General features: G+C 35.2%; 1 protein-coding gene across 1 annotated transcript; it reads right to left on the bottom strand.

Moving 5' to 3' along the window:
- Window positions 1-1042: 1042 nt before the first annotated feature.
- On the bottom strand, window positions 1043-19275 carry LOC114315520 (S-adenosyl-L-methionine-dependent methyltransferases superfamily protein). The gene is made up of 15 exons (XM_082888899.1): window positions 18912-19275; window positions 18749-18837; window positions 17985-18051; window positions 17764-17879; window positions 14999-15065; window positions 14825-14873; window positions 14491-14576; window positions 14021-14286; window positions 13875-13930; window positions 7355-7440; window positions 5505-5597; window positions 3280-3598; window positions 2140-2717; window positions 1566-1800; window positions 1043-1483 (listed from the first exon to the last, which is right to left on the bottom strand). Exons 1-15 carry the CDS (start codon window positions 19110-19112, stop codon window positions 1218-1220), a joined length of 2574 nt encoding a protein of 857 aa, XP_082745025.1. The 5' UTR covers window positions 19113-19275; the 3' UTR covers window positions 1043-1217.
- Window positions 19276-20860: the final 1585 nt, after the last annotated feature.

Below are 20860 nucleotides of genomic sequence, written 5' to 3'. Positions count from 1 at the left end.
TTATTTCCCCTCATCTTCAAATCTAGATCAACTTAAAAAAAAAAAAAAGAAAAAAGTAGAGTCTGAAAGAGGCGATCGACGCCGCCACGGCAGAGAGAGGGAGAGAGAGACGCCGACTTCTCTTCCTCCACCCTTCCTTCTCTTCCTCCTCTCTTCTTGCCTCTTCTCTCTTTTGAATTTGAAAGCAAGAAAAAGAAAAAGAAGAAAGCAACAAAAAAAAAAAAAAAAAAAAAGCCCAAAACGACATTGTTGGATATTTGAGTCACTCTCGGGCCAAATTTCAAGTATTATTGTAAAAAAAATTATACTTTACATGATTAAATTAATGATAAATTAAAAATTAATATATTTCCTTCTAGATAAAATTATGGAACATTTTTTAAATGGAGAAATGCTCCAGTGTGCAATACACACCATATGAAACTCTCCATAAAATTACGTAAATTTTTACAAACTTACATAAGTGATCTTACAAAAAAAGAATAAGTTAAATACATTCGTGTAAGTTCGTAAAAACTTGTATAATTACACAAATTTATGTTCAACTTACACATTTTTATAATATCACTTGCATAAGTTCATAAAAATTTATGTAATTTTATATAAAATTATATATGATATATATTATGCACCGAAAAATTTTCTTTTTAGGTGATCTCAATCTTTATATTTTTGCCTCTTTGGGATGTTCAAACACATAGCTCCAAAACACCCGCAACAAGACAAACAATTACTAGCCATTTAATGCACAGGTTTTTATTTTTACTCTCTCGTTGTTGGAATCCATTCACGGTCACAATCCCTTCAACTAAAGAACAGTTGTGCTAAGTTCTAAACATACAAAAAAAATACCCGTATCTTCAATTGTGAAAATGCGAACATGCATATATTCTGAATTGAAAACTTTTTTTTCAATACAGAAAATACACAGGCAGGACTCTCATCTTATGATGCCATAATTTAAAGCCGCAGCTTTTTGCCTAGTGTTTTAATCAGACCATCACAATATAAGATCATGCTCTCAATAGAGCAGACACCCTGCTTTGCAACAAACATTGTAAAGATGACTTCATTTTCTAAGGAAACATACTACAATTCATTATAAAGGTGTCAAACTAAACTATATTAAGTGTTCTAAATTGTGAGGTTTAAATCACAACAAAATATAAGGGGGGAGATCCCTGGAAAGTCCCAACTCCAATGGAAATGTTTCAGGTTCAACCAACAGTTGCCATTTCGATGGTTTCAGCATCTTCTTTAGATTCAACATCACTTGTTCCGAGTACTTCAGGATCAGCATCAGAGGGCTTGGTTTCTGGCAATTCAGAGCCATTTTTGGTCTCCATCCGCATTGACAGCCTTTCAAGCATTTCCTGGCAGTCAATCGCTGTTACCATCACAGATACATTGGTCCTACCTCTCCAGCATCCAATTGCTATTGTTGAAGCATCCACTTTAGGAGGATCTGCTGAACTTTCGCCATCTGCAAAAATGGATAAGGAGCTATAAGGGGTGGATGCACAATGACCATCATTGATTATATTCCAAAAACTGTTTACACAAACCTTTACGCAAGACCACCACACAACAACCTAACATCAGTTTTGAAGCCTTTTCACCAAATTCAGCATCGACAAAATCTGCAAATTTAATGGTTTTATATTCCAAGAGATGCTTGAAGTCCACCGGGGATGCATGTACGATCTGTTTGCTTATATGTGGAAGAAGCAGTGGCAATCCTTCAGATGATATCCTGAATGCACATGGTGACAATGAACCTTCTTTTGACGATTGCCGTTCCTTAAAAACAAAAAGAAACTGATAAGATGATGATTCAAAACTTACAATTGATGTGAGGATGTATCCATGACCAAGCAGGCTGCAAGGAGCTTTAAATTGTTTAGGCGACTAATTCGTTAAGATTTTCATTTAAGTCATCTAATTCACCCAACTAGGTTAAAACATATGTATACACGTTTTGGAGGTGCTCCCACACTGAATTTTTTTAACAAAAGACTCTCACTCCCGCTCCGCTAATTGGTTACTTAGATCACAAGTACTGAATGTGAAATATCTGAATATGAATAATTCTTGAGGCCGAAAAAATGTCAAAACCAGAGATAAATGTAGAAAACTTACAAACATCTTCAGGCCAATGGAAGTTATTTTCAGCTGTTGCCCCCCTTTTAAATTCAGTTCAAGGATGTCTTTAACAGACTTTGATACATAGTAAATTCTCTTCACATGGTTGGTATCACTGTTTCTTGTGACAAGGTGACCACTGAATGGAAAGGATTCATCAATACCATAGAATGTCGTTATACTATCCACTATGTCATTATTCGAGAAGAACACAACTGGGTCGACACCTTTCCACTTGCCTTGACTCGGTAACTTTCTTTTCCCCCCAACTTTCTCAAGACCAGTTTCTTTATCAGCAGGATCTTGGATCCCCTTTGGTTCAATTTCATCACACATTTTGCTAGGATCAGTATCCAAAGCAGATTCCTCCAGTTCATTACCGAGTAAATCTGCATCAGAAGCTGCCAGTAAATCTGCATCAGAAACTGCTTCTGGTAATTGCTCCTCTGTAACATCTGTCGAATTAAATTCCACTCCATTTATATCCTCTTTCACATCCTTGGCTAATTTCTCAGGTCGAGAGGTATTATTCGACTTCAACTTGCCATACAGACTGGTAGGTTTCTTCTGAATAGCTACACAAAGATAAATAGGATAATTATCTTCTGCAGACAGTAGTACCAATAATGTTGAACAAGAGATGGAAATATATGAAAGGAGCATGCTGACTATGCGTTCGAGCAAAGGACTAAATATGGAAGTCGTAGTTTGGTATCAGCTATCTGAAATGGTCCAGAAAAGGAAGGAAAAAAAACATATATATAGATTGTGGTTGTGTTGAGAATAGCCACTTTATGCAAATTATGCCAAATGTTAGGTCTTTACCCAATTTACCTCTCCCAGACACCCATGCAATGCAGACTAAACTGGGTGTCCTATATACATATCCCTGTAAACTGTTATAACTGCTGTCTAGACTGTTTAGATTATTGCAATTTTCAAGTTTTACCTGTCCACAAATATGCAAATGCAGTGAATTTTTATCATCATGAAGCCATGTTAAGTCTAGTAAGCTACATGACTCGCACATTACACCAAAGGCTTGCTATGATGCTATCTTCTTGGTTTGTTAAATTCAACAAATGGAGTCCCTAAAATTCTTCAGAATTATCTAAACAGAATGATGTTTTGAAATACCTGGCAAAGGGGAAAGTTTGTGAAGAACAGCAATAAAAAATGCCCCAGTATTCTGATCCTGAGGCACTATTCTCATGCAACGTTCTAAAGGGAGAGTTGAAATTTCCTCGTCCAGAACATCTGTTAGAGCTTCAAGATCCTTCTTTTCTGAATTCTCATCACCACCATTATCATGCCTTTCTCCCAAGTCTGTATGATTATCATTTTCAGAAGTGTCCATGTAGCTTTTGCCAGAAGGAAACATACTGGGAGTGATTCCTGCTCTACGAAACTTTGAGACATCTTTGTAAGAAGCTAACCAGATACCCTTATCTCGAACCTGCATGTCCAAGTGAAAGATTAAAAAATCAGATATTAGGAAAACATTGTGACTAAGAACATACTAAATACAATTGAATTGCTTAGTAACATTTTTGGATTGAAATGGCAATCCTTTTCTCCTGCTTTTGCAATTTATATTAACACCGTACTGAAGAAGACAAGACAAATGTATAAACCAAAATAAATGGAATATGAAATCCTTCCTGTTAACATTAAAAATTGAGGCACAAGGGGTAGGCACTTAATCCACTTATGAGATCACATTCTAGGTCATAATCAGCATTGTCAGCCTTTTGACACCAATACACAAACTCCTCAAAAATTGAGGAATCAGATCACCAACACGAATTTTTCATTATCTGATTCTGAATATAAGAAGAAATAAACTGAATAGATCATTTAATGAAAATTACCATATATTGTTTCCACATAGATTTAACATGTAAAAAGCCTTAACCTATATAAACTAGTCATTTTGTGTTATCAAGTGTTACAGAATGATCCATGAAGCTAAACTTTCATTTTGTGTCACACATGCGTTGCCCAATAAGAAGGTAATTAGAATTAGGTATAAGGTCAAAGGCTTAGGGCTTTAGGAATTCAATTAAGGTGAAGAAGGGTAGATGTTTCTGCTGATAATGCATAGGATCCAACAAAATAAACAAAATAGAATATGAAGAAAGAGGATAGAAACCTTATAGTCAAAAAGGCCTTAAGATCTGTTACCAAAATGAAATAGATGGAGTCTCACCATTGAAACAGAAGAAAATTTTTGTACTGAACAACCTAAGAACCTAGAATACCCCTAGTTTTGCATTATTACAAAAACACTAATGGCTTATCTGATTTTCTAAACTCCGAAGGAGTTAGAATCAATTGGGCCTGACCAAACCCATGCAGAAATAGTATCCAGTCAAGTGTCGCCTGCAACAGGGACTACTGGTTTGTTAGTGCGGCTCACAAAATAGTTTCTTTTTCCTCCATTTTCAAGCATAGACTTTAACTTGCCACTCTTCATCATTTTCCCCTTATTTTTGTGTTAGCACAAAAAGGGCATAGACAGGCATGTATCCCACTAGTTAAATCGTAAATCAGGTTAAATAGTTATATTTTTATAAATTTTTTAAATATCAAATATATGAATAATTTATTTAAATGCAATGATAAAAAATAAAAAATAAAAAAGGGAACAAAAAGAAGCAACATAATACTAATTAAAATTAAGAAGCCATATATTCTACAGCTTAAACATGAAGATATCATTCACATAACAATTGCATTTAAAAAATGCAAAACAATTGCGGAACACTGAAATACGCATGATGTATTCACCTTATAAATTGTTTAAAACATGAGTACACAAGTTGCATTCCGAAAAATGCAGGATATTGTCAGCTGGTTACTATAAAGAGATTCATTTTTGTAAGGTTCAAGTGTAGCCGAAATGTTCGTAAAGTGTCTGATATTATGAATTTAAATTTTAAATTCAGACGCATTGAAAAAGTGTCGGACACACTTTTAGGAGTATCCAGTGTTGTGTCTGACACGGTTGTCCAACACGACGCACTTCCTCCATAGAAGTGTCCATGCTTCGTGAGTTAAATCATCCACAAACATGTGTCATCAGGTAAATTAATTATGACAACCATAAAAAATGCAACCATTATTATAATTAGAAAGCTATAGGAAAGGAAGTTTCGAGTTGCATCAGAACTCAAATTCCTCTCAACTAACCAAGCAAAAGAAGCAAGACACTACATTGTACATGGAATTGCAATTTCAAAGTCCACGGTCAATACACAAAACAACTTAAACCAGCATGTTGAACCAGTTTAAATAAGCTAATTTACAAATATACAATAATATAGTAATCTAACAAGTATCTAGCTAAATTAAAAGCAAACCTTCCACTTTTTAAGACCTGGCCTACGAACAAGCTGAGGGAGCTCATTGGAGACATCAAGAAGTTCAACAGACCCACCACATCTCCGCAGAATCTGAAGGAAATGAGAGGTTATGAGCCCATGAAAGGAGCAAGAATTAGAAAGGCAAGTGAAAGTTACATAGCCAAATCTGACCAATGCAAATCAAGAGCATGGACAACATCCAATCACAAAACAAAAAGAAGAAAATTGTCCCTTCTTAAAACGCAGAAGTCAAAAAAATATAAGCACAAAACAATATTGTTTGGAATAGACATGACTTAAAGTTGAATAGGCTACAAATTCACTGCAAGACTTTTTTTTTTTTTTTGATAGGAAAGGTAAGGAGACTCAAACTTGAGTCTCTTTGTTGGGGCAAAGCAACCAAGCAGTTTGGGTGTTCCCTATGGGCCAATTCATTGCAAGATAATTACAAGATTTGGATGTTGAAACAGTTCATGACAAGAGAAATCCAACTCTCTAGGCATTTTCAGGTGCATTATTACCAGACCCTCCTTCATTACTTATGGGATGATGTCAACTGTTCAGGAGAAATTATCAGCAGTAGTCCTGAGAAGGAAATTACCTAGGTAATACTGTTAATTCATATTAATAGTGCAAAGAACTTTATTTTATTATTTTTTGAATCTAGTCTTGATTAGGTCATCTCCATAAGGTCCTACGTAGTATCAAAAATGATATTAACACAATTCCATGACAAACACCAAAAATACTTGGCTTACTTACCTCGTTTGTGAAAGGCTTTGAAGCCAGTTTTATGCCTTTAATAAAAATAAAAAGGGGAATTTACATGTTAGTGGGACCTCAAAAATTAATTACAAAGCCATGAAAAAGTTTATGATTTTACTTTTTAATGTTTATAAAATTTCTCACTAATTTGAAAATATTTTTCCAAATGTTCACTGATGTAAAATTACCCCAATAAAAAAATAATAATAAAGCTGACATGTTTGGCAACCAACTAAAAAAGCTACTTTTGTAATGGCTTTTTTATGTATACATGTTTGGTAACACTAGTAGTTTTTTGGCTTTGGTCCACTTGAAATCCTTTGTCATCCTTTGCCAAATAGGTTGGCCATTTATGAAATTTTGGGCTAAGCCTTAAAAGTCTTAAAAACATTTCCAAAAGAGACATTTAAAATTTTCATTTTTCAGAAACATAAATAATGAATGAAAAGTGCAAAAACACCAATCGTTTTCAACTTTGCACGAAAACAAATTTCAAAAATTAAGAAATTTTCAAAAAAACTTTGTTGAAAATAGTTTTCAGAAACACTTGACCAAACATTTTTTTTTTGTTTTTGTTTTTAGCATCAGTTTCCATTTTTTCAGCTTTCAAGAACAAAAAAAGAGAATAAAAACGATACCAAATATGCCCAATCTTAGGTCATTACTCTTTTAGCGGTGAGAAGAAAAAGCCCTTTCGTTCCGTTCCTTGACCTAGAGGCAGTTCATAAGTAACAAAGAAAATGTATCCTGTTTTTTCCATAAGCAATAAAAACAATGTATCCATGATGTTTATACAATGTTTCTTTTATTAAAAGAAGAAATTCATTGTGGTTGTAAGAGATAAGTGCAACTTCAACATAAAGTACATGGATGAAGATGAAAAAGCAAATTGGCAGTAGCAGCTACTAGACAATGTGGCATGGTCAAACACCCTACCCTACTCCGCCCTCTCTTTTCACTAGTCATGAGAACGTTTGGAAGTAGTTAAAAGAAACCACATTTATTTCTATTCTTAATAAAATCAAAAGTTGAGAAATGATCATAGTTACAGCCTACAAGATTCCTAATAGCTGGCACATTACCTCAGCAATCACAGCTTCATTTTCAACTGGATTCATTGAGCAAGTAGAGTAAACTATTCTTCCACCAACTTTGAGCAAAGATATCCCTGAAATAATCAAATATACAAATGATCAAAAAAAAAAAAAGATAATCCCTTATGCACAAAAGCTTCTAACTTAACTTCCAATAAAAAAAGCAAATGATTAATTTGGGACAGTCAATTCATCTAGCAACAGTGTCACATGGACTATTCTATTCTCCCCAGTATACCTGTGTACCTATGTCCATCTGATATAAGAAGGGAAAGGGTGGGATATGTGTCCAACCTTCATACCCAAGTTAGACACTTGATCCTCTAATTTTGTACAATATATGGAGGGAAAGAAGCTCAAATTTGATAATAACTATATATATATATTCTAACCTGTCACGTGGATGCGATATAGAAATCCCATTTCCCCTAAATTTCATTTGATTTCAAGTACATTCCTAAATTCTAAATACAATAAACCAAACCAAAGCCTTGTGTCCCAATTAATTAGGGTCCGCTACATGAATAATTTTTCATCATTTTGCTGTCAATTAGTTAAAAATAACTTTTTTGTTAGAATTTCCCATCTTTACCTTCACCTACTCCACTACACACTCCACTTCACCTACCTCCACTTCACCACACACTCCACTTCACCTAACCCACTATCACCTCCACTACACCTACTACCACATTTTCTTCTATATATAGATTAATAGGAATTGTAATTTATCAATCTTGTAATACATCAATCAATAATAATACATCAATTTATTTTACATGGTATCAGAGCAAGGTTAACAACCTAGTCATTCTGCTTCACCGGCGGGCGGCAGTCTCGCCTTGGCCGCCCGCCGGACCTCTACACATACCTTGATCACTCTGCATGTGCTTCCTCCCCAGCTGCTGTCCAAGCACAAAACTCTCACAATCTCTCTCCTGTGCAGTCCGTGGACCACCGCTGCTGCAATATATTTTTGTCCGAACTTCCATCAATGGTAATCGAGCAGAAGTCAGCATCAGCCGGCTCTCTTCCCTACTGCACTCGCGGTTTCAGCCACCACTGCACTACCACCGCCATGACCACGCTGCTGATCTGCTGATAAATCCTTACTATTATTTCCCATCGCTTTCTATTCACAAGCTGCTGTTCTGATAGAGAGATTGCTCTTCCAAATGCCTGCTTGTAAGCTGCCTCCAGAGCCCCTGTGGTGCTGAAAGTCCAGCAAGATTCACAGTGGCCTTGATCTTGCTCTTGCCTTGTAACACCATAGCGTTGTGCAACATTTTCGAAAGTAATTCCCATAGAAAGAAGACAATCTCGGGCTTGTGCAAAACTGTCCACTCTTGGGTTAACTTTGGGAAACTTTTCTCTTTTTTTTTATTATTTTCCTCCATCGTTTGAAAACCCAGCTTTTCTTTTTTTATCACCCACCAACCCTTACTTTAAAACCACACTTTATTTTTTTATTATAAACCACACTTTTTGCAAAGCCCACGACACAGCTTTGCACATGCCCTTTCTGATAACATTATTTTTCTTTATTTTTTATTTTTTTAATTCCATCCACTCCCTCTCTCTCTCATCCCTTTTTCTATCCACTAAACCCACTTTCATCATTTCTCTGATTCTATTACAAGCAACCCACGTGATTCTCTTCTTATTATTTCTTTCTTTTTTATTTTTTCTTTCACTTTATTTTTTCATCTTTTTTTTTTTTTTTCATTATTATTTCTTTGCCAAAAAAAAAAAAAAAAAAAAAAAAAAAAAAAAAAAAAAAAAGAGGAAGAAGACCAACTGCACACCAACTTATTTTATTCATGTCGGGGCTCACCCCGATCACCATTTTACACCACTTCACCAAAAAAAAAAAAAAAAAAAAAAAAAAAAAACACGAATTGGAACAGTGGGATTTTTCGTCTCTACTCTGCCGCCGGTCTCTTCTTCTTGCCTCCGTCCTGCGCGGCCCTTGACGGTGCTGCCTCCGTGTTTTCCACGCTACCGAGTACGTTCACTCCCCCATACTCCTCCACTGCAGCATATGGCGGCCCTCCAAATCGGAACATCACGGTGGCCTTCCGCTTCAGCTCCTTGTTTTCCGCTTTCAGCACGCTTATCTCTGCTCGCGCATCCTTATACATGCGTTGGAGCAGAGCCAGTTGGGCGTTTAAATGCTGCACCTCATTTGTCCTGCTCTGCAGCCGGTTCGACAAATTTGTGACCGCCGTCATGCTTTCCACACATGCCTTCAGAGTATACTGATTGGCCTCCACATCCGACTGCGCTGCCATTCTTTGCTCCACCGACCGCATCGGAAAGTTCAACGGAGCAAAACCAGAGGTGTTTGGTTGAGGTTCACTGGCCACCGCACCAGTTATTTCTCTTGTAGGCTCGTTCAGTTCTGGAAAGAGCGTGAGCAGGTTCTGGGTAGCTGGACGGGACGAAGAGGCCATGTTTTGGGTTGCTCAGTGTTTCAGCGCAGGGTTTACAAAGTGTTTCAGACTGCCAAAATTCAGAGGTTTCAAACTGGTTTGCACAGCCTCTGCCTCAACCTTGGTTAAATAGCCAGGGCCGATCCGCGCATCGCGCGCCACTTGCCGACAGACGACACTCGGGCACGCAAGCCAAGGCGCCCACGTGCCTCGCCATCATGTCCGGCACACCTTTTGATGAATTGGGCACGCCTTTTGATGGCACGCCTTTTTATGGATTGGGCACGCCTTTTGATGGCACGCCTTTTGAAAAATTGGGCCCACCTTTTGAGGATGCGATTTTTTTATGGGTCCGACAAGCCTCTGTAAACTGTCCCGACATTGATTCCGGTTAGCTCCTTTATGGGTCCGACAAGACTCTGTAAACTGTCCCGACATAGATTCCGGTTAGTTTCTACAAGGGTCCAGCAAGACTCCGTAAACTGTCACAACATTGTCTTCTACAACGGTCCGACATGACCCCATAAACTGTCTTCTACAACGGTCCGACATGACCCCATAAACTGTCTTCTACAAACGGTCCGACACGACCCCATAAACTGTCTTCTACAACGGTCCGACATGACCCCCTAAACTGTCTTCTACATCGGTCTGACACCACCATACAGTGTCCTCTACAACGTTATGACACCCCATACAGTGTCTTCACCAACGGTCTGACACGACCATACAGTGTCTCCTATTTTTTATTTTATTTTTTCTGTATTTTCTTGTTTTGTTCTTCTCTCCAAACTCAAGTTGGTTAGTTTCTATCCTCCTTGAGTTTGCGGGGGGCTGTTAGAATTTCCCATCTTTACCTTCACCTACTCCACTACACACTCCACTTCACCTACCTCCACTTCACCACACACTCCACTTCACCTAACCCACTATCACCTCCACTACACCTACTACCACATTTTCTTCTATATATAGATTAATAGGAATTGTAATTTATCAATCTTGTAATACATCAATCAATAATAATACATCAATTTATTTTACATTTTTTTATTGCAGTATCTCATGTCAATTTAGGTTTTTCTCTCCCTTTGGCATTTATCACCCATCCTTATCGTTGCTATAAACCAAAAATTATTAAATATTATCCCAATTTTATTAAATACAAATATTATCCCAATTTTATTAAATACAAGTGTAAATGATTCTAAAATGTATACGTTCCTAACAAAATAAGGTCTAACAAATTTAGTTAGACAATAGCAATAATAGTAACTAATAATATTATTTATTAATATAGTAAAAACAATACAACACTAATAATTTCCCAAAGAAAATTGTAAAAAGAAAAAACTTTTAGAAAAATTCTAAATTTGTGTCGAAGCAACTTATTGTTTCAATATATTGAGCAGTGATTTGGTGTATTTCACTATGTTTTAGTATATTTTGATGGAAATATTTCAATCCTTTCAACGGAAATTTTTTTAAAAAATTGTTCTTTAATTGTACAAGACTAAACCATCTTAGTTTGTTCTCACTCAACTTAATCTTCAATTGGTATTACTCCTATCGTTTCACAAAATTACTAAATACTAATTCTAACTCTTTTGGTCTTGACACCATCCATATTAGAATCCTCATATCAACTACACTTATTTTATAGATGTTTTCTAGTTGCTCAACATTATATCCTGTAAAGCAATGACGACCTTATAATTGTTCTATAAAATATTTCCTAGAGTTATTCCAAGTATTTCAGCTGGAATAGTCAAGTACAGTATCGATTTCCTATTCATTCTAGTTGCTCCATTCCAGAGCTGTCCTTACTGAAAGCATTCTTATTCAATTTACTAGGACGTGGGTCTCCAAAACTTGGTAAATATTTCCGTGATAATGGAATGCATGCATTAATAATATATGATGGATATAACGAATCAAAATTGTAATAAATTCATCAGGGGATGCATGATGTGTCAAATTCACGCCAATGCCTCCTTCCTTGCCGCCAATGTACGCTACTTTGCATCAGTGCTGGAAAAGATTGTATTCTTCCTACTGAAACAACAAACACTCTTCCATGGACAAATCCTAAACCCTTGAATCAACTAGTAGATCACCACTTCTTAACGTTTTGTATTACTACTCAAGTGATATGGGAGTTTCTCAGGAAAAGTCTAGCTAACCAAAAGGAATAGTGAGACTGTAAGATTCTCTAGACACATCTGCCACCCTGGAGAAGGAGCCCAGTGTTTAAATTGTTTAACCGAAAATGAGTTGGAAAGAAGTGGAACGAAAGAAGACAAGTGAAGATCCAAAGAGAAAGGCTTATGACTAAACACTAACTGGAATGAAGCCCAATTGATTCGAGTCGGTTTAACAAACGCAGACTATAGTTTGCGATCAAATCATAGCAGATTGGAATTTTTTTTATACATTTATAAAGCTGTTCAATTGATCCTCCCAGCCGGGGAGCAAATCGAATTAGTTTCCTTAGGTAACCACCGACCTACAATCATCCTTAAATTTCTGTGCTTCGTGTGACCTTTAGGAAAGGATGAGCCAGTAGCACTAGCAAGAGCTCCAGCAGAGAGATTTGAGTTGCTACAACACCTTCCATTTTCTTCTCTGTCCTTTACTTCATCTCACAACCGATTTTTTTTTGCTCTCTCATCACTTAATACCTCTGTAGTTATCTTTTATTTTTATATATAGGTACCTCTAAAAGTCCTTCATTTAACAGTGTCTCAAAACAAATTTTCCACCTCTTTAATCTAATTAGCCTTGACTAACACTCTCGAATCCTCACTTTTGATACACTTGACCTAATTTAAATCTCTTGTTTCTCTTTCTCTCGACCTATGTTACATGCAACATGGATTGTTTCGGTACGTGGAACGGGACCACAATACATCACATGCTCTAAAATGTGGTACAATAGGAGTAGACTTGTGTAAATTGCACCATTAGAAATTAAGGTACTTCTAAAGAAATTTTCTTTCAACAATTGCACATCCAATAAAATATATTATTTATTAATCATGTAAAAACTCATTTCTATAAGCATTATGGCTCATTTTTGTAAAAGTTGTCCTACCCAAACTCCACTCCCTAGATTTGAGTTTATTGTTATATTTGATTTTGATATTTTTTCCATAAAAGGAAACCTTTATGAAGATTGTGATCACTATGGATCACTAATTTCACCTCTTTGGAATGAAAATTTACCATCTTTCGCAACGTGCATTCCAAAAATGTAAATCACTAAGGTATTAGAGTTTTCTTGTAACATTACACTCAACAAAACAAGTCTGTAAAATAATTTAATAAAATATGCAAGTATTTAAATGTTCAAAGTATCTACAAGCCAGTACCCAACTTTTGAATACATACCTCTATATCCTTAAGATTTAGGGTTTAGAGAGTTTTGATGTTTGGACATGACCTCCACCCGATATTCGTATCTGAGTCCATGTAACATGGATTGGAAAATATCAATGGCATCAAAAACTCCTTGTTCTAAGTCATCATAGATGTCATAATTAATATGCAAAATCCACATGTTATGTCTTTGAAAAATATACCATTTTCTTAATTTTATATACAAAATAAGAACCTCATATCAGCTTTACCAACTAGAACACAAATAAACCATATAGCTACTTGAATCCTAATATGGTTAGAAAGTAGATCATTCCTGAACACTTGAGAAAGCAAATGAAGATTAGACAGCCATTAAACCCTTGTAATCATTTCTTGTTAAACTATACTACATTTGAAATATCAACCATTAAGGAAGAAAAACCACCACACTGCAATGAGTTATATAGTCTGACAAATTTTAATCAGACTGAGGAATGATCAGCATCACATATTATATTCAGGAAAGTGGCGGTGGTCAATCAGGCTCAAACTTAGCATAATCTTTCAGTGTCTCAAGAAAATAAATAAATTATCCAAGATAGCGATTTCATAGAAAACACAGTAGAAAACTTCTGATGGAGTTAGTTTGTTTTGTATTTATGCTACTCTTGGCCACCTTGATGAGAGGAAACAAAAATAAAAATGATGAAAGGTACCTCGCATTGCTATCTGAACTTGTAGACCATGGATTCCATTGCCCATGCCTACACTCCTGTATAAGAAATAATGATTAGGTAGCCATGACGCAGTTCACAGTTGGAACTAATGACTGAAAAAATAGTAAATATTGCCAAAAGATTACCATTTTCTCCAGATATCAGGAGCCTTGCGAAGAGTACCATCTCCACTGCAAGGAACATCACACAAGACACGATCAAATAGGAGCTGACTTACACTTGGCTCCATTGCAACTCCATTCTCAAAAGCATTAGCAAAATTCTTGTTTAAGTGACAGCTGGGGAAGTGTTGTGCTTCATGATTTGTGACTATCAAATTGGCAGTGCACATTCTTTTTGTCTGGTGGATAAGAAGATTACATCTCTGGACATCAACGTCATTTGCTACCACCTAAACCATGCAAAATATCAAGTCACATGTAAATAAGAATTACTGGAATATTTATAACAAGTGAAAGAAATACAACATGCAAGTTGATGAGAGGCTGCAATCTTGCAATGTGTTCCCTATATTTCAGTGTGCAGAAAGATAGATTGGACCAAAAGCAAAACGAGACTCAAGATATAGTTAGAAGAGTTAGAGAAAGAACAAAACCATTCCACTAGGTAATGACCCAGGCTCAATTGACTCGTATACCATCTCAAGTAATTGGAATGTTTTTGAACCAGGAGCTGCACACACTGCATAAAGCAAAGGCAACAGTCAAAATATATTGGCATCTGTCACACTTTAACAAGTACATATGGCATTTACATTTGGTAATTCCAACAGTTTCTTGACTACAACTTCAAAAACTATTTGATTTTTATAATGGATAGGTCTTCAAGAATAAACTGCTACAAGATAATATCATTTATCATTCAACAGGATTCAGTTATAAGCTCTACATGCAAAGAAAGTTGACTAAAATGCAGAAGAAGCAGCTTACTATCAAGAACAAAATGGTCCGGATGTACATCCAAGAATAGTGGTGGTACCTGAGTCAAAAGCACTCATTAAATAGAAAATGAACACTTTACCACTGAAATGTTTCACAAGATTTCCCAATAAATTACATTATAAAAATCCAAGGAGTAATAGACACTATATAAAATTGACCAACCATGCTGACAGCCTCCTGTCTTGTGATGTTTCCAATTTCATTTTCTAGCTTCAAGAACTCATGGAACCTGAGAATGTGAAGTCACAAAAAAAATGAATAAATAAATGAGAACAGGTCAACATTGAACCAGTTGTGCTTGCACTATGAATGTGATTTGTTTGCATCATTTGAAAATATACAGGAGTTTCCATGCAAATTATTATATCAAGTCCACATTTAGCAAACTACCTTTTCTAATACTCGTTGTTGGACACACGCACTACATGTGCTACACAAGTTGTGTAATAGTATGGAAGAATAATCCCATTAATGCTTCATTTATTATGAATTTAAAATTTTTTAAGAAAATACATAGAGCCGACGAAAAAGCTACTGTTGGGAGAAGTACCAATGTGGTAGCTTCCCCTCATACCGCCATTCTCTCTGCCTCTCTTCCTTCTAAGGTCGTTGGTTGTGTTTATTATGTTCATACCTCTCATTAAATTAGACAAATCTCAAGATCCATTCACGGCGATGGAAAGAACGATCTACCTATGTGTCACCATGTCAATCACCATCCCAAGCTCCAATCACAGATTCTCCAGGTAATGAGTCCTCAGTTACTACTTCTATTATTACTTGTGTTCATATTGTGGATATTCATAGAGTTGATGGATTACCTTCCTATTGCTCTTATCATTTATCATATATCTAAATTTGTATCTGATGATTCCTTATCTCTTTCATACCATCTCTTTGTTTTTACTTTATACTCTATACCTATTCCAAATGGATTGGAAGGAAGCACTCAATAATCCTAGGTGGAAAGAAGCCATAGTAGAGGAGATAAGGGCTTTGAATGGGCTGAGAGTTAGTCTCTCTTCCAATGGGAAAACAAAAAATAAAAATAAAAAAAGGGATAGTGAGTTGCAAATGGGTATTCACTATTAAGCAAAAAGCTAATGCAACCATTGAGAGATATAAGGCAAGACTAGTTGCTAAGGGATTCCCTTATGGTATCAATTATCAAGAAACATTTGCCCCTGTGGCTAAGATAAACTCAATTCGGGTTCTTCTTTCTTGTGCAACAAATCTAGGATGACCCATGAAACAACAAGATGTGAAGAATGCATATTAATGGTGATGCGGAGGAAGTGTATATGGATGGTCCCTCCAGGATTCTCTTCTCAAATTATTGATAGAAAGGTTTGTCAGTTAAAAAATGAATTGTATGGATTGAAGCAGTCTCCTAGAACTTAGTTTGATAGGTTGCCTAAGGTTATACTAAGATTTTGGGTATAGGCAAAGCCATGTTGATCATATTATGTTCATCAAAAGGCATGAAAATAAAATTATTGTACTCACTATTTATGAGGATGACATAGCAGTCACCGGTAAGGATGTAGAGGAGGCGTCAACAATCAAAGCTCATCTTTTCAAGGAATTTGAAATTAAAAATGTTAGGTAAAATAAGATCATCTTTATCTCTTAGAGAAAGTATATTATAGACCTTCTTGAAGAAATAGGCATGTTGGAGGCTTATAGGGAGATTAATATATCTTTTTCATACTGATTGACTTAGGGTGGTTGAGCCATGGACCCATGTGACTGTACTGTGATAATAAAGATGCTATTGACATTGCTCATAATTCCGTTTAACATGATAGAACCAGACACATTGAGATCGACAGACATTTTAACAAGGAGAAATTGATTAATGATGTGATTTGTATGCTTTTGTGAAATCAAAAGACTAATTAGTTGTTGTATTCACTAATGTTGTGTTTGTATCATAGATCTGGGTTGGGAATTGAAAAAGGAAAGGAAAAAGGTAGAGGAAATGTGAATGAAATATAAGTTAAATTTTTTCTCCATTTCCCTTTCCAAATCCATGATCCCAAACACAACATAAAGGGTTGAGTAGTAAAGTGCTTCATCCTATTGTGTGCAAGTTGGTAATGAGAGATACGCAACAACTTGAGGGGAAGGGTTAAGTTGTGAGCACTTTCGTATTTATCTTCCAATTAGTATAAATGTATGTGACAAGAGAGGAAAACACCAATTTTTAGTCTCTTTTTTGCAAATTATTTTATGTCCTTCGTCTTTCTTTCTTTTCTTCTCTCCACTTTATATTCACCCTACACTTCTAACACATGGACACACATTGCATTTCATTTCAAATAACTTACAGTAAATTACAAATACACATCCTAAGGTTTGCTTAAAATACAAATTGCCCCTTGTGGTTCCGAAAATTATATCATGCCCCTTCAAATTTCTAATTGCATAACAAATAACCCCTTTCATTAATCAACCATTAAGTCAATTAATAGTTTTTAATGATGTCAACAATATATTTCAATTAACAATTCTAGCAATTTCATTATTGAATAGTAGGATAGTTAGGAATTTCATTTTTCTTTTGTCAACTATGTTAAATGACACATTCTGACAAGGGGTTATCTGTAATTTACGGAACCACAGGAGGCAATTTGTATATTAAGCAAACCTCAAGAAGTGTATTTGCAATTTGCCCAATAATTTAGATAAAAAATGAGCCTTTGGCATACCATCATCCTTATATGTGATCAAATGCCAGTAGAAACTCCAGAAACATGTAAATTAAGAGGCCAGCCCACTACTTGCATGTGTACATACCTTCCAACACCACCAAACACTCCCCTAACCTAGCAAGATCTTTGGTCATTGTTTTATGTTGAAGATGGCCTATAAAATCATCCACATGACAATACTAAGCACAAACAATAGTCAAATGCATCATTTACCTTTCAAGGGTTTGATTCTTCCTCAGCTGCATGCGAGAAAAATTTGAATGCCAAGCAAGATTCTCTGGGTACCAAGGTAATGGTCTAATTCCCACCACTTCACCCCCATCTGCAGCCTATACATAAAGGTATAGAAAAAGATTTTTTTTTAAAATTAAAAATATCCAGCAGTAGCGTCAGAACATTCATAATAGGAGAAAGGAAGAATGCAACTTGTTAACCTCAGCCTGTAGGCATTTCATAAAATCATTCTCTAACTGCATTCTAATGTCTCCACAAAACTGGCTACTGCAACATTAAACAAAAGAAACAATATGAGCATGTCATTTGAAACAAGCTCAAAATACTTCTTCTCTTACTGCAAGAAAACTTAGTTTTGACACACACATAAATGAAACTAAAATGATTCAAGAACAAAATCTAAAACTGCAAACCAACAAGTAATTAACTTCTGTTGCTAACTGGAATTCCATCTTCTTTATATGGGCAAAGTCATAAAGTAAAACTATAACATCAAAGTTCCTTTTATTTCGTTTGAACATGAACTTATGTTTCTTTTGTCCTTTTTTCTTTGGAGGTGGGTGGGGATGGGAGGTATTGGAGAGTAAATAGTTAATCCCAACTTAAATGATCTAGATGTGCTCCACAATCAGAACTAAGTAGGAAATTGGAGCACAATGATTTTTTTTTTTTTTTTCTAAACATTGTGAATCACACAGTGAGGATAGTAGAAAGTGAAAGTAGAGTAATTCCATGTGTGGGTATTATTCCTCATGAATTTGTATGGAAATTGCAATACACTGTAACAAAAAAGAAATTGTGGTAAGAGTAAAACAGCCTACAACACAACAGAATCATCATTTCTCACTTTCAATTAAAAGAAAATAACATGTCCAAATACATCAATTGTCAAACTACATAAAGGTTGAGTTTTTAAACCTCATGGAAACTAAATTGTCCAATTGTGTGTGCTTATAAATTTTACCTGGAATTGATTCTGAAAGCAGCGGGCAATGGTTTCCGAAGAACTTCGATGAATGCGTCCCACTCTTCAGGGGACACAATTCCTTGCTCCTGCCATGATTAATGTACATAAATATACATACACAACTCTACATGTAGATGAATTTAGGGGGTTATGTATGCACCTTGTAGTACTCATCGAAGGAGGGATTTTGAGTGGCGAAGGGCTCCCAAGAAGGGTTTTTGTTGTTGCTGCTTTTGTTGTTGCCATTGTCGTCTTGTTCTTGTTCTTGTTGTTGGGAATCAGATCTGCTGTGCTTCCAAACGTTGTCTCTGCTCTCACGAAAGTGTTTCCTCTGAGTACGAGACCTTCCTCTTCCTCCCATTTTTCTCTTCTTTTTGCTTCCTCGGCGCTTGCTTGCTCTGCTACAAACTACGCAACCCAACCAGAAACACAGAAAGAGAAGCCTTCTTTAAAGTGGGTTTTTGTTTGTGGCCCATGAACATGTCCAGGAGTGTTTCAAATATTAGGGTTTATTTCACAATATCGCCTCCAAACTAGCCCTTTTTTTCCTTTTTCTTTTTTTTTTTTAATTTCATTTTTAACTTATGACAAAATTTTATAATACACTCCTCAAAAAAATAAATATAATATATATCTAATTACAATTTTTATAGGCCTCGTTTGGGAAGGGGCTATTTTAGAGGCTTTTTGATTTTTTAACTATTTTAGTAGGCTATTTTAATTTTTATGTTTGAAAAAATGAGATGAATTTTTAGTTGAGTTGTTGTACTGAAAAGTGTGTTGAAATGATATTTGAATTTAAAATATCAAATTTGTCCCTAAATTATAATTTTTTAAATGGATGTAAAGGGGCAAAATGGTAATTTAGCCCTTCATGTAACAATTTACGGCTTTAAAAAAAAAATTATTTTTTAAAATAAAAAAATTATAAACAGTATTGACTTTTGGGCTTATTTTACATTTTAAGCTATAATAGCCTTAACCCATCATTTTCAAACAGCCCCACAGTCTTTGATTATGTCATGTTTATTATGACATAACTCATTATCATGGTCGGAGCCACAATTCTGAATTCTTTCTAATAAATTTTGAATTTTATCTCAAATGTTTGATATTTTTACCAATTGACTCTAGAGCTGAGCAAGGAATCTGTGAAATCCGTAATTCGATCCAATTCAGTCCAATTCGATAGGTTTTGATTGATTTTTGAATTCGTGGTTCGATTTCGAATTGAAGAATTAAAAATCTGTAATACATAAATTGGTTCTGGATTGAACCTCACAGTTCTGGATTAGAATCGATCCGGACCGTATACAAATAATCTATATTTTTATTATACGTCTTCCGCCATAGTATCTTCTCTTATTTTATATAAAACATAAACTCAAACCTAAACTCGTATAATATCTTTTTTTATTACTTTTGTTTGTTGGTTTTTAATTTTAATTTGTAATAGTCTAAATGCTTATGGTGAAACCAATTTTCTTATGGTTGTTTAAATTCTAGAACAGTATGTTGCTATTATAAAAAAACATGTTGCGATTGTGGAACTAATATAGCGCTATGCTTATATTTTTATGAAATTAAAGTGTTATATATATATATTCTTTTTGTTATTTAATTATGTGAATCCGTGGTCCTAAACCGATCCAATCCGTGTTTAAATGGATTGGTTCCATGATTTAAACGGATTGGATTGGTTCCAATTTTTCAAAATCCGTAGATAACAGATTGGTCTTGATTTTACCTCAATCCAGTCCAATCTGAACCATGCTCACTCCTAATTGACTCAATGGAATTAAGCCTTTTTTTTTTTTTTGTTGAAATTTTACAAATTCAACTCAATGAAAAGAAGGAAAAAAAAAAATTAGTGTTCTCACTCTGCCTCGTTCTAATTACACTTTAAACTTTATCTTACGCATAATTTTTAGTGTACATTTAAGTACAAATTTTAAAATATATTTATAAAAAAAGAAACAATGACAATTATTATTATTAATTGTCATTGATTCAACTAGTTACAAATGCAACTGTCAAAAAATATCTTCCTAATGAGTAAATAAAAATCAAATAAGTGATGGTTGGATGAATGATTATTATTTTACTTTT

Source organism: Camellia sinensis, chromosome 1 (genome assembly GCF_055761805.1).
Source record: "Camellia sinensis isolate YWXY chromosome 1, ASM5576180v1, whole genome shotgun sequence".
NCBI classification, from domain to species: Eukaryota; Viridiplantae; Streptophyta; class Magnoliopsida; order Ericales; family Theaceae; genus Camellia; species Camellia sinensis.
The sequence above is the reverse complement of the archived record's forward strand: the minus strand, read 5'-3'. Positions and strand labels throughout refer to the sequence as shown.

What these genes read in the sequence shown, in the direction of transcription:
- LOC114315520 (XM_082888899.1), bottom strand. Translation starts at nt 19,112, where the DNA reads ATGGGAGGAAGAGGAAGGTCTCGTACTCAGAGGAAACACTTTCGTGAG. An exon ending in CCTGATATCTGGAGAAAATG is followed by an intron (nt 13,931 to 14,020) that starts GTAATCTTTTGG and finishes TTTCTTATACAG; the next exon opens with GAGTGTAGGCATGGGCAATG. An exon ending in CAAACTTTCCCCTTTGCCAG is followed by an intron (nt 2,718 to 3,279) that starts GTATTTCAAAAC and finishes ATCTTTGTGTAG; the next exon opens with CTATTCAGAAGAAACCTACC.